The following is a 13,999-nucleotide window of genomic DNA, read 5'->3' on the forward strand; positions in this document are numbered from 1 at the left end:
ATCGACATATCATGGAAACAGGCCTCACTATGCTCAGCCAAGCGTCTATGTCCAAGGAGTATTGGAGCTATGCTTCCTCTACAGCTGTTTATCTCATTAATCGCTTGATAACACCGGTTCTTGGCAATGAGTCTCCATTTCAGAAATTATTTGGGACACCGCCTAATTACATGAAACTCCGGGTATTTGGCGGCCTCTGCTTCCCTTGGCTCCGACCTTACAATACTCATAAGCTTCAGGCTCGTTCTTCTCCTTGTGTGTTTTTGGGATACAATCTCACGAAAGTGCGTATCTCTGCTTGGAACCAACGAGTGGACGAGTGTATGTGTCTCGTCATGTTCGATTTATTGAGACACAGTTTCCGTTTGCTTCGCCAAAATCTTCACAAGAGTCTCTCGATACAGAGCCACCGTCATTGCTATCGTCGACAACGCCGGTTCCGTTCTCGCCACTCGTACAAACAGCACCACCGGACTCCCCAAGTGATCCTCACCAGCCGTCACCGAGTATGGCAACTACTCCCTCGCCGGAACTACTCTCCTCAGTGCCTCTCACCACGCCTCAGCCATCGTCGTCTCATCCCAGCTCTCAGGCCAACAATCAATTCCCGAGCCCGACACAAAATTTGAATCCAACCTCTCCTTCTTTAAACACAGGCCCAAATCCGAGCCCATTACCACCCTCAAGCTCATCAAATCAATCAAGCCCAACAAACACATTAAGCCCAAATCCATTATCCTCCTCTCAAAGTCCATCCCTGTCGCCATCATCTTCCTCCTCTTCGTCGGTACCAACCACAGAAACCTCATCCCCTGTTCCGTCTCCGTCACCTGTTCCATCACCACCGCCTCCACCAAACAGCCATCCCATGACAACTAGAGCCAAAAATAACATCACCAAGCCAACCAAGCGATTTGCTCATCTCGCTGGTCTACCTAAACCACCGATACCGAAGACACTGGCTGAGGCACTACGAGATCCAAAGTGGCGTGCTGCGATGACTGAGGAGTTTAATGCACAAATTCGGAATGGCACACATGAACTGGTTCCACCTTCCATGGCTTATAATATTGTTGGCTGCAAATGGATTTTTACATTAAAGTATAAACCTGATGGCTCTCTTGACAGGTACAAGGCTCGTCTTGTTGCTCGCGGTTTCCACCAACAACACGGCCGAGACTACACGGATACGTTCAGCCCTGTGATTAAAACCACCACAGTTCGTTCTGTTCTCCAAGTGGCGGTGAATAACGGTTGGGGAATCCGGCAGATTGATGTTAATAATGCCTTTCTCCAAGGTCGCCTTCAAGAAGAAGTCTATGTCACACAGCCACCTGGGTTTGTTGATCCAGATCGTCCGCATTATGTTTGTCGCCTTAAGAAGGCACTCTATGGTCTTAAACAGGCACCATGCGCCTGGTATCAAGAATTGCGTGCACATCTTCTCCGGCTTGGGTTTGTCAACTCTGTGGCGGACACGTCTTTGTTCATCAAGATCAATGGACAACACGTCGTCTATATTCTGGTCTATGTGGACGATATGTTGATCACTGGTAACAACACCAACCTTCTTGATCAGATTATTGCATCTATTGGCTCACGCTTCTCACTTAAAAATCTAGGGGAGCTCAAGTATTTTTTGGGTGTGGAAGCAACGCGCACATCTGCTGGTCTTCATCTTATGCAAAAGAAATATATCATTGATCTCCTCACCAAAACACGGATGTTAACGTCTAAGCCGGTGTGAACACCGATGTCACCATCTCCGAAACTCACCATCCGCAGTGGTAAACCATTAGAGGATCCTCGTGAGTATCGTGCTGTTCTTGGTAGTTTGCAGTACCTATCATTTACACGCCCCGACATTTCATTTGCCGTTAACCGGCTCTCACAATTTATGCACCAACCGACCGAGGCTCATTGGTGTGCGGTGAAGAGGGTTCTTCGATACTTAGTTGGTACCCAATCACATGGTATTCTCCTTCGTGCTAACACGCCGATATCTCTTCATGGTTTTGCTCTTAATGGCTACTCCGATGCGGACTGGGCAGGAGACCCGGATGACTTTCTGTCCACAAATGCTTATGTTATTTATCTTGGTGGTAGTCCTATCTCGTGGACGTCGAAGAAGCAAAAGGGTGTTGCACGCTCCTCTACGGAAGCTGAGTATCGTGCAATGGCGAATACAGCTTCTGAAATTCGATGTATAACGTCTTTTCTTACTGAACTTGGCGTTGTTATACCTCAGGTACCGGTCATCTACTGTGATAATGTTGGATCTACTCATCTTGCTGCAAATCCGATATTTCATTCTCGTATGAAACATCTCGCGTTGGACTATCATTTCATTCGTGACAATGTTCAAGCGGGAACATTACGTGTTAGTCATATCTCTACACACGATCAGCTTGCTGATCCGTTGACGAAGGCGCTTCCAGGACCGCGCTTTCAGCATCTTCTCTCCAAGATTGGAGTCACAAAAGTCCCTCCATCTTGCGGGGGCATGTAAGTGATGTATATAGAAAGGTCATTAGTGTCTTTGTATTTACCCTAATCACCTCTGTACACTCTCTATATATATTGTAATTATCATCTCTAATAAGATAAGCAGCCTTCTATCTTATAGATTGTGTCTCCAATATCACACTAAAAACACATTAAAGGCGTTTTCGTACAACTTTAGAGATGATTTTGTAAATTATGTTACGAAAGCTTATGGGTCTAAATTTGGTCATCGTGCTTCGTATCTCATTTTTTCCGATCAAGGGATTCAAGCAGATGTTTATTTGGTTTTAATCTTGAGGCAGAAAAATGTTGAAGTGTTTGAATAAAAATCCTTCCACATAACTATCCAAAAGTGTAGATAGAAGAGTCTAGTCATCTCGTTAGGACCCCTCGGAGCTTATTTTTCTGGATGGCAAATAAAGATTCATTTGTATTTGCAGTAACTTTCTCGGCATTGAATGACTAAGATGCTTAAAACGATATTTGGAAATATTCAATACAAAATATGTACTTGGACCACATTTTTTCCATCTTTGAAAAATTGTGCCACTGAAAATTTCTCTATTTGGAAGTCAAGTAATACTTTGAAAAATATTGCCATCTAAAATAGAACAAAGCTCAACATCTAACTTCTTAACAATAAAGCACTACTGCAATAACGAAATCATTACCAAACTTTCATATCGAGCCATTGAAGCAGCGTGACAATAATGGGGAAATGCCCTGTTTTGATGATATACCTCTCTTGTTCTCTTCTTCTTGTCTTTCAAAGACTCCATGGTGTTAATGCTGTCAAGTGTTTCGGAAGCTTCTTCAACGGCAACGGCAGCTACGCTCAGAATCGCCAGCAACTCTTCTCTGATCTTGCTGATAAAGTCGTCGCTAACGGTGGATTCTACAACGCTTCACTCGGCCAAAATCCCAACAGAGTTTACGCTCTTGCCATCTGTGCAACCAACTACGAACTAGATGCTTGTCTCAGATGTGTCCGAACGTTGGCTCAGGATACACAAAAAAATTGTCCAAGCCGCATGGATTCGTTCATATGGGGAGGCACTGAGAACGAAGTTTCTTGTTTTTTACGTTCCTCAAACCACTCAACCTTTGGGAACCTCCTGCTTGAACCTTTTTATGTGTACCCAAATCCGGATCTTATCGAGGGATTTAATAACATGAACCTTTTCGAACAACAGTGGGAAGGAATGGTTACCCGGACCCTCCAGGCTGCAACTAATGCTAAAAATTCCTCGGTTCTCAAGTATTACGGTGCTGTCAAAGAAAATTTCACGGACTTTCCAGATGTTTACATGATGATGCAATGCACACCCGACATAACTTCCCAAGAATGCAAAAAATGTTTGGGAGATTGCTTGATGTATTACAGACAAGATTATCAAGTAAGAAAAGGAGGCATGGCTAGTCTTCCTAGCTGTTATTTCAGGTGGGATCTATATTCTTTCCAAAGTGATGCCTTTGATAATGTAACAAGAATTCCTGGGCCTCCCGCTCAGGAAAAGGGGAGCTGCATAACAGAGAAAAAAGGTAAAACAAATGAGTTAATACCACAATTTGTAAGTATGATGAAGATGTTCTCAGACTAAAAAATGTTTAAATAATTTGCAGGAAGATGCATTGGAAATCGAGGTAGTATAGCAATATTTGCGGCTCTTACATTCACTAACCTTTTGATGCTTATTACCTTTATCAAAATCTTTGCAAGGCGGGGGAAATTTAAAAATGGTATGCGTACCTTGCTTGTTTTAATCAACCTTATCATGTAGAGAGGAAGGCTTATTTCTGTTTTTCTTTAGTTGGTAGCGCAGAGTACTCTGATTCAAATGGCCAGTTCATGTTCCGGTTTGATCTCCGTATGATCTTAATGGCAACCGATGACTTCTCTTCTGAAAACACGCTTGGCCAAGGTGGATTTGGTACTGTCTATAAGGTAATAATAACTTTTTCCCCTAATAATGTGTTCTTGATCAACCAAGGTAACAAATCTTGGAAATTGGTTTCAGGGGACCTTCCCAAACGGCCAAGAGGTAGCGGTAAAGAGATTATCAAAAGGTTCAGGACAAGGAGATATAGAGTTTAAGAATGAGGTTTCACTCTTGACAAGACTCCAACATAAGAATCTGGTTAAGCTTCTTGGATTCTGTAATGAGGGAGATGAAGTCATTCTCGTCTACGAGTTTGTCCCCAACGCAAGTCTTGACAACTTTATATTCGGTGAGCCTTTTGGAAAGACCTTTTTTTATAGTTTTAGAAACTCTTAACAAGATAAGAAGATTTTGTTTCTTTAAAACTCTGCAGATGAGGAGAAGCGTTCACTTCTTACATGGGAGTTGAGATATAAAATTATAGAAGGCATAGCTCGAGGTCTTGTTTATCTTCATGAAGATTCTCAGCTGAAGATTATTCACCGTGACTTGAAGGCGGGCAACATACTTTTAAATGCTGAGATGAACCCTAAAATAGCAGATTTTGGGACAGCGAGGTTGTTCGACCATGACGTGACCCGAGCTGAAACTAAACGAATAGCTGGAACCTGGTAAGGAATATTTAAATGCTCTGTTTTTAAAACAGAGTCTTGCAGAAATTTAAACAATCATGAGTTAGTGTTAATGGTTTGCATATATGCAGTGGATATATGGCTCCTGAGTACCTGAATCACGGGCAAATCTCAGCCAAATCTGACGTTTATAGCTTCGGCGTCATGCTTCTAGAGATGATAAGTGGCCAAAGAAACAAGAGCTTTGAAGGAGAAGGACTTGCAGCTTTTGTAAATAAAATTTACATATCAGTGTTTGCACAATTTTTTCTATCTCTTCAAACCTCTTATGTATAAAACGTAATAATACATATTTTTTTGATGTAGACATGGAAGAGATGGGTTGAAGGAAAGCATGAGATTATAATTGATCCTTTCTTGATAGAGAATCCAAGAAACGAGATCATAAAGTTGATCCAGATTGGTTTGTTGTGTGTTCAAGAGAATGCAGCAATGAGACCAACAATGAGCTCTGTGATAATTTGGCTTGGCAGTGATACAATTATCATTCCTTTACCTAATGCACCTGCTTTCACTGGAAGTCTATCCCAACCGGAAATTTGTACATTAATGTCAATGAGTAGCGATGTCTTCACGGAGTTGGGTTGTCGTTGAGCTGTAAATCAGTTAATCAAAATGTTGTTTCCGAAAGCAAACTATACATTGTATCTTGTGGTCTTGATCATGCTCAAGATCAAGGAACCTTTCATTTTATCTTGTGTTCTTTAGAGATTTTGAGACGCTTCATCTCAAAGCATTTCTAATAACTATTAAGCTATCAAGCTATTAAGCCATATTCTATCATGCATGTGATTGACCTTCAGTTTACCTCTATCAGCTAAACAAAAAAGATTGTATTTTTAGGCTCAGGACACTGCTAAGTCTGGCCTATAACACTGTCATAACAAAATATTATATTTTTCTCAATTCTTAATTTTGTTCAGCCATCTCAATTATGTCATAAGAATCAATTTATAGGGAATAAAACCAATCGGACAGGAGATATCGGTAAAGACTTAACCCACAGCTGTTGCCGGCAATGGAGCATCAATCATGTAGTATAACTCTTTGCATGACTCTATCTGTGTGCAATCAGTGACATCTTGAGAAACGAGATGCCGTGTAATGTACACAAACTATGTTCTTCATATATATAGTTTATCCATTAGAGACACTACTTCGAATGGATATTTTGTTTTCCCCCAAATTTAACGGATGACACCACCAAATACGGATGGACGCAAGAGAAAATGAAAAAAAAAAAAATCACGCACCACAAACTACGTTAGCTTAAATGAAGTTTTTAATTACCACCACAATAAACTCTATATGCAATACTTTGTCGTCGTCGTGGACATGACAAGGGAAGACTTAATATAATTAGGTTCTATGAAAAGTCCACACGAGCAAGATCACTTTTATACCTAATGTGTGCGTCAATGCGTGTGGTAGGGGTTGCCTTGTCAAACAGAAAGAAAATTGTACGCAGTAGAGTCAATAATATAAGGTTTACATATTTACTTTCATATATTTAAGTTTTGGCATTTAAAAAGATTGTCTCAAGTAAATAACATTTTATTTGTTCCTTTTCGAGTTTACTACAATTTTCCCACTTTTTTTCTTCTTCTTCATATATAACTCTTCTCTATCTATACTATTAATTGGGAAGGACAACTTGAAGCCAAACACCCCTAATTTAAAAAAAAAATTTCATGAAATATATTCCAATTGCCAAACAGAATTAATGACAGCAAAAAAAAAAAAAACTATTTATATTTATGGAAATCATAATAATCTTTTACCATAAAAAGTGTACAATTAAATTCAAAATTAAATATATGTAAACATATCTATTTTGATTATACATAAACATATCTAATATTAATTAAATATTTTAATATAATTTCGAAATTAATAATTTATATAGAATCAAATATAATCAAACAAAATCATCATATATCTAAAATAACAAAGATAACATTTTTATAGAAAAATAAAAAGATAAAAAAATATGTTAGCTTATGAAATAATCAACTAATCAAATTCTACATAGTATATATACATAACTGATCATATCATCAAATTTTAAAAAATTATATAATTTTAAAATATAAATAAAATATAAATAAATCAATAATTAAATATTTTTTTGTTAAAACATGCGAATAAACATTCTAGATCACATAAATTTTTTATTTTCACATAAAAATATTCATATTCAAAAAGCAATCTAGCAATTATAGCACAAAAGATATCTACAAAATTTATCACTCTTAATTCAATTAGTTAATCTATACTATTAAAAGAGGAGCATTTTTTAAAGGTGTATCCAAACAGATTAAATAGAAAAAATGAAATAAAATGTAATCCTAAACTTATAGCCAAACAAAATTAATGACAGATTTTCAAATGAAAAAATATGCTTTAAAATAAATAAAAAATCAAACTAATAACTAATCAATATTCATGGAAATCATAATAAATTTGTTACCATAAAATGTGGCCTATTAAATTCGAAAACAGAATTGTATATTTTAAACATATTTTAGAGTTTTCTAATAAATTTTACCAAATTTAAAAAATTATATTTCAAAATATTATAATATTCTATTTTTTGAAACGCTAGAAATAAATTGATATTTATAGTATTTTAAATTGTATATATGGAAACAGTTTAAATTAGGTAACTAAATGTGTAAAATAAATTAAGTCCAAATAAAGATTAAAAATAGTATAAATATCTAAATTCTATAGAAGTTTAAGTATGATTAATATTTACTCCTTTAAAAGGTTTTAAAATATTATAAATATTTAAACTACATGTAAAGTTTAAAATATTAGAAATATTTAAACTCAATCCAAAAATTATAAATTTAATATATTATATATTAAAAATTTCTAATATCTTTAAGAGAGCAAAATATATTTTGAAAGGAAATAATATGCTTAAAAATTAAATTAAATAATAACTAATAACTAACTAATATTCATGGATATCATAATAAATTTGTTACCATAAAATGTGGCCTATTAAATTCGAATTGTATTTGTTAACATATTTTAGATTTTTTGGATATTTTCTCTAATGTAAACTAATATATTTCAAAATATTTTAATATTTTAATTTTTGAAAGGTTTAAAATAATTTGATATTTATAGTATTTTAAGTTGTATATATGTAAAATATCTTGAAGACAGCAAAATATATTTTCAAAGGAAATAAATATGCTTGAAAATAAATAAATAAATAAAATCAAAACTTATAACTAACTAATATTCATGGAAATCTTAATAAATTTTTTACCATAAAATGTGGCCTATTAAATTCAAAATTTTGTATTTGTAAACATATTTTAGTTTTTTTGGATATTTTCTCTAATTGAAACAAATGTATTTCAAAATATTTTAATATTTTTATTTTTAAAACGTTTAAAACAGTTTCATATTTATAGTATTTTAAATTTTATATTTGAAAAGATATATACAGTTTAAATTATGTGAATATATGTTTAAAAGATTAAATATTATAAATATTTAAATTCTATAGAAGTTTAAGTATTATCAATATTTACTTCGAGACAAGTAAATTTCTACTTTGGAAGATTATGATACATGAACATGAATTTGAATTTTTAAATTCAATTTTAACTTTCCAATTTTATTTCAAATATCAAAACATTAAATAACGGGTACAAGTAATTTGATACATAAAATAACATCTAAACTATTCATGATAGAATATGGGTCGAAAAATTTAGCTAACGCGAATTCAAGAAAAGCATATGCGGACATACTATTAACTAATGTGGATTAGAGGAAATCTGTTTTTCCGGGTCAAATTATTTTAATCTATATTGAGATAACAATATTTGTAGTGTGGAGCATGCATAGGAACGTGTCGGACCTATTGACAAATATATTTAGGCCATTCGGGGGAAAACATTTTATTTTCATTGTTTTAATCATGTTTGAAGATCACAATTCACACTCAATCTAGATATGCTATCATGTCGATCTGACATTCACAAATTTCATGAAAGCAAACCAATATTAGTTTATGTCATAAATGCTATAGAGAATAAATATATCTACAAATAAAACCCCACATTTATCTGTAAATTTAAAGAGATCGTTAACTTATTTTTTTAATATGTTCGAAAAAATATACCATCTTAAATGAGTAAATTATTATTAAAATGATTATGAGGTGAAAATACATGAGTACATGACATATTATGACGCACGGGTCATGGTTTATGTCCACAAATATACAAATCACATTTTTTTACTATTTGTTTTAGTGTATAACTATCCAAAACAAAATTGTATCGTTCTTTTTTTTATTAGAGTGATATAAAAACAAATCAAATATTGAACTGTTACGGGTTTAGATTGTAAATGTTAATAACATTCTTAAAAGTTATGTTTACAAACATACCCTGTACGTACGCAATATATTTCTAAAATTTAGTAACAAATTTTATATTGAAAATCAATCTCGCACGTACGTGCGGGTCCAAATCTAGTTTATATTACAATTTTACTATATATTAGTTATTTAAAAATTCTAAATACCATTAATTTTTATGAATGTCCATGAAACTGCCCATGGACGTACGTATATAAAGCTGTATTTGAAGATGGTAAGTGTGTATCACATTGATCACTTTTTTCATCGTATCAAGTATCTATCAAATCGATCACTTTGCACACCCATCCAAAACAATAAGAACATGGTGGATTCTTGGATCCATCTCCATGCATGCCACCATAATCCAAAGATGTAGGAAAGACTGAATTGTTTCTGTAGCGAAGTAGTTGTTGTTTCAAATAGACAACTTCTCTTTTAGATAACTTATACTCATTTTTTACCAAAAACAAAAAGAACTTATCCTCATTGTACTTGTATGTCATCAAAAGAGGCTGGACTGTGCTGAGACGATGACAATCTTGTTGTTTTCACCAACACCAATTGTACCATATTGGTACTTTTGGCTGTGGCACTCTAGGTTGTAAAATTTTCGTAAGTGAAGTGATTTTTTTCTCTAACTTTTCTAATCATGTTACTGTTTGTGTAGTAGTCTCTCTAGGTGACTAGGTCATACTAATTTGTAAGAGACAAAAATACGGAACTAGAAGTAAAAGTAAAACCCAAAAGCTGAAAATAAATTAAGCTACCGTAATAAGAACAGAGTAAACACTCACACCTTGGCCTAACCTGATCAAAACACCTCTATGTAACATTTTATGAGAAAAGAATATACGAAAATAAATAGATCCTTACTGATTTTCTAAAATTACGAAAAAATGAATACTGTAGTTTGTATCATAATTGCAAAAACATTTTTAAAAGAAAGAAATTTGTGATAATAATCTCCGCCTCAAATACCACTTAAGACTTAGAAGGGGGAAGACTTGTTTAGGTCATGCTACCAAAAACAAAAGCTATTATTAAATGAAAACGATGTGCATGTGGTAGGGTTACGTACATATATGGAGACGAAGAGTAATATATTTCACAATACGATATTATCATTACATTCTTGAGGCTTTGTATGAGTCTTCCTTCAAAAATTGACTTCATTGGCTGTCTTTTTTTTTTTAGCTACTAGAAAAATCTGACTTCGTTGGCTATCATTGTTGTCTCTATGTGCTTATCTTCCAACTTCAGTACCTCACAACAGCAACTGTTGTTGTTGGCTTCTCTCGGAAAAAAAAAACTGTTTATTTTTTCTTCTATAGATGTGGCCATTTTTGCATCTTTCGAAATTAAACCAATTAATACGTTAACATCTTCTCTCAGTGTTTTTTTTGGGGCCAAAAGTTCTTAATATGTTAACATCTCACATTTCAACCAAAATGTGGCCATTTCATTTGCTTTGTGCTTTAGCATAATTTGAAATGTCAAGGCCGCCATGTTCTGGCTATAACAAAACTCAAAAATGGATTACTTCGTAACCATATAAGTACATGAATAAGGAAAACAAGAAAAGAAAAAGTTGTTCTCAAGAAAACAAAAATGGGGAAATGCCCTGTTTTGATGATATTGCTCTCTTTTTCTCTTCTTCTAGTCTTTGAAACACTAAATGGTGTTGACGCTGTCCAGTGTTTCGGAAGTCCATACAAGCGTAACAGTAGCTACGCTAGGAATCGCCGGAAACTCTTCTCTAATCTTGCTGAAAAAGTCGTTGATAACAGCGGATTCTACAACGCTTCATTCGGCCAGTTTCCCGACAGAGTTTATGGTCTCGCCATGTGCGCAAGAGGCTACGAGCAAGAAGCTTGTTTCAATTGTGTCCAAAGATTGGCTAACTCTACAATAGATGACTGCCAAAGCCGAAAGGATTCGTTCATGTGGGGTGAGGATACGGATGCAGCTGTTTCTTGTCTTGTTCGTTCCTCAAACCACTCAACTTTTAGGAGCCTCAAGCTTAGTCCTCCTTTTGTACAGCCAAGTCCAAATACTATCCAGGCATCTACGTTGACCCTTTTCTTACCACAGTGGGAAGCAATGGTTAATCGGACCATTGAGGCTGCCACCAAGGCTAAAAATTCCTCGGTACTTAAGTACTATAGAGCCGAAAAAGCCGGGTTTGCGGATTTTCCAGATGTTTATATGCTGATGCAGTGCACACCCGACATATCTTCCAAAGATTGCAACACATGTTTGAGAGATTGCGTGATATACTATAGAAAACAGTATCTTGGAAGAGAAGGAGGCATGGCTAGTTTCCCAAGCTGTTTATTCAGGTGGGATAAATATGCTTTCCATGGTGCTTTTGATGATGTAAAAAGAGTTCCTGCGCCTCCTCCTGGGCCTCATGTTAATGAAGAGGAGAGTTCAACAACAAACAAGAAAGGTAATTAGAGCTTTGCAACACAATTTATAAGTCTGATACAAAAAGGTTCTAAGACTAAAAAGGCTTACTAATATGCAGGAAGAAGCATTGGGTATCGCGGAATTATCGCTATAATCGCGGTTCTTACTTTCATTAATATTTTGGTGTTTATTGGCTTCATCAAAGTATATGCTCGGAGGAGAAAACAAAAAAATGGTAAGTGTACCTTGTTACTTGCTTCAATCAAACTTATGATGTAGAGAGCAAGACTTATTTCTCTTTTCTCTATTTTCTTTTTCTTTAGTTGGTAGCGCAGAGTACTCTGATTCTGATGGTCAGTTCATGTTACGGTTTGATCTTGGTATGATCGAAAGAGCAACCGATGACTTCTCTTCTGAAAATACGCTTGGCCAAGGTGGATTTGGAACGGTCTATAAGGTATTAGAGTCGTTTCCCTGATAATGAGTTCTTGATCAACCTTAAGTATTTTATGGGTAAGTTAATATATCTTGAAAACTGGTTTCAGGGTACATTCCCAAACGGGAAAGAAGTAGCGGTGAAGAGATTAACAAAAGGTTCAGGACAAGGAGATACAGAGTTCAAGAATGAGGTTTCACTCTTGACAAGACTCCAACATAGGAATCTTGTTAAGCTTCTAGGGTTCTGTAATGAAGGAGGTGAAGAGATTCTTGTCTACGAGTTTGTCCCCAACGCAAGTCTTGATAACTTTATCTTCGGTGAGCCTTCAAAAGACAGTGGCATTTTGCTAATAGTTTTAGAAGCCTTAAGTATAAAATTGTTTCTTTAAACTTTACAGATGAAGAGAAGCGTTCGCTTCTTACTTGGGAGGTAAGGTTCAAAATTATAGAAGGCATTGCTCGAGGTCTACTTTATCTCCATGAAGATTCTCAGCTGAAGATTGTTCACCGAGACTTGAAGTTGAGCAACATCCTTTTGGACGCTGAGATGAACCCTAAAATTGCAGATTTTGGTACAGCGAGGTTGTTCGACACTGATGAGACTCGAGCTGAAACAAAACGAATAGCTGGAACCCGGTAAGAGATATAACAATCAAATTTGAAGACAAACATGAAAATGCTCTGTTTCTAAAACAGAGTCTTGTAGACATTTAAAGAATCATGAATTAATGTCACTGCTTTGCATATGTGCAGTGGATATATGGCTCCGGAGTACCTAAATCACGGAGAAATCTCCGCGAAATCTGACGTTTATAGCTTCGGCGTCATGCTTCTAGAGATCATAAGTGGTGAAAAAAACAAGAGCTACGAAGGAGAAGGACTTGCTGCTTTTGTAAGCTTCTTCTCATATTCATATCAGCCTTTTTTTATTAGACTTCAAACCTCTAGTGCAAGAAGTAACAATATATATTTTCTTGGTGCAGACATGGAAGAGATGGGTTGAAGGGAAGCCTGAGATTATAATTGATCATATCTTGAAAGAGCATCCAAGAAACGAGATCATCAAGTTGATCAAGATCGGTTTGTTGTGTGTTCAAGAGAATGCAGCAAAGAGACCAACCATGAGCTCTGTAATAATGTGGCTTGGAAGTGAGAAAATCCTCATTCCTTTACCTGATGCTCCTGCTAACTCTGGAAGTCGATCACAATCTGAAAGTGGTACAACAACAGTGTCAATGAGCGGCGATGTCTTCACGGAGTTGGCTTGTCGTTGAGTTTAATCAAAATGTTGTTTCCGAAAGCAAACTATACATTTTTATCTTGTGTTCTTGATCTTGAAATATGATAATCTTTCATTGTATCTTGTGGTCTTGAGATGTTTTTTCGTTTTGGTAAATAGAAAATTTATATATGAATTATGTATATTCTTTAGCTCAAACCATATAATAAGACTATCCTTATCAGTGTGGCTGTGACTTCTTAGATTGTATAGAAACTTTTATTTTGTAAATTATAAGGATAGTCTTATTATTTTGTTAACCGGAATAAACGGTTAGCTTATTGTTTTTAAGTTTTAAAATGTTGTTTTGACCAGTAGTAGTTTAATTTTATAAAGGTAATAAAGTAAAATAAAATTGAAATTTTGTAGAGAGATAAATAACATGATATAAAAAATAAATTGCTGA

The 13,999-nt window shown here is 35.2% G+C and overlaps 2 protein-coding genes across 2 annotated transcripts; both read left to right on the plus strand.

The window, feature by feature from the left end:
• The first annotated feature begins 3,134 nt into the window (after positions 1 to 3,134).
• Positions 3,135 to 5,775, plus strand: LOC17881260 (cysteine-rich receptor-like protein kinase 40). Its single transcript, XM_023780078.1, has 7 exons — positions 3,135 to 4,047; positions 4,129 to 4,245; positions 4,317 to 4,450; positions 4,524 to 4,734; positions 4,819 to 5,056; positions 5,149 to 5,287; positions 5,384 to 5,775. The coding sequence occupies exons 1-7, from the start codon at positions 3,216 to 3,218 to the stop codon at positions 5,669 to 5,671; spliced, it is 1,959 nt and encodes a 652-aa protein (XP_023635846.1). The 5' UTR covers positions 3,135 to 3,215; the 3' UTR covers positions 5,672 to 5,775.
• A 5,177-nt stretch (positions 5,776 to 10,952) lies between these two features.
• On the plus strand, positions 10,953 to 13,725 carry LOC17882570 (cysteine-rich receptor-like protein kinase 40). Its single transcript, XM_006289030.2, has 7 exons — positions 10,953 to 11,916; positions 11,995 to 12,111; positions 12,200 to 12,333; positions 12,422 to 12,632; positions 12,713 to 12,950; positions 13,068 to 13,206; positions 13,298 to 13,725. Exons 1-7 carry the CDS (start codon positions 11,076 to 11,078, stop codon positions 13,586 to 13,588), a joined length of 1,971 nt encoding a protein of 656 aa, XP_006289092.1. The 5' UTR covers positions 10,953 to 11,075; the 3' UTR covers positions 13,589 to 13,725.
• The last annotated feature ends 274 nt before the right edge of the window (positions 13,726 to 13,999 follow it).

The sequence above is a fragment of the Capsella rubella genome, unplaced genomic scaffold, assembly GCF_000375325.1.
Source record: "Capsella rubella cultivar Monte Gargano unplaced genomic scaffold, Caprub1_0 scaffold_6, whole genome shotgun sequence".
Lineage (NCBI taxonomy): Eukaryota > Viridiplantae > Streptophyta > Magnoliopsida > Brassicales > Brassicaceae > Capsella > Capsella rubella.

Bases quoted from the DNA above. Each gene is read 5' to 3' on its own strand.
- LOC17881260 (XM_023780078.1), top strand. From the start codon at position 3,216: ATGGGGAAATGCCCTGTTTTGATGATATACCTCTCTTGTTCTCTTCTT. The intron at 4,246-4,316 runs GTATGCGTACCT...GTTTTTCTTTAG, and splicing joins GCGGGGGAAATTTAAAAATG to TTGGTAGCGCAGAGTACTCT. The intron at 5,057-5,148 runs GTAAGGAATATT...GCATATATGCAG, and splicing joins AAACGAATAGCTGGAACCTG to TGGATATATGGCTCCTGAGT.
- LOC17882570 (XM_006289030.2), top strand. From the start codon at position 11,076: ATGGGGAAATGCCCTGTTTTGATGATATTGCTCTCTTTTTCTCTTCTT. The intron at 11,917-11,994 runs GTAATTAGAGCT...ACTAATATGCAG, and splicing joins TTCAACAACAAACAAGAAAG to GAAGAAGCATTGGGTATCGC. The intron at 13,207-13,297 runs GTAAGCTTCTTC...TTCTTGGTGCAG, and splicing joins GAGAAGGACTTGCTGCTTTT to ACATGGAAGAGATGGGTTGA.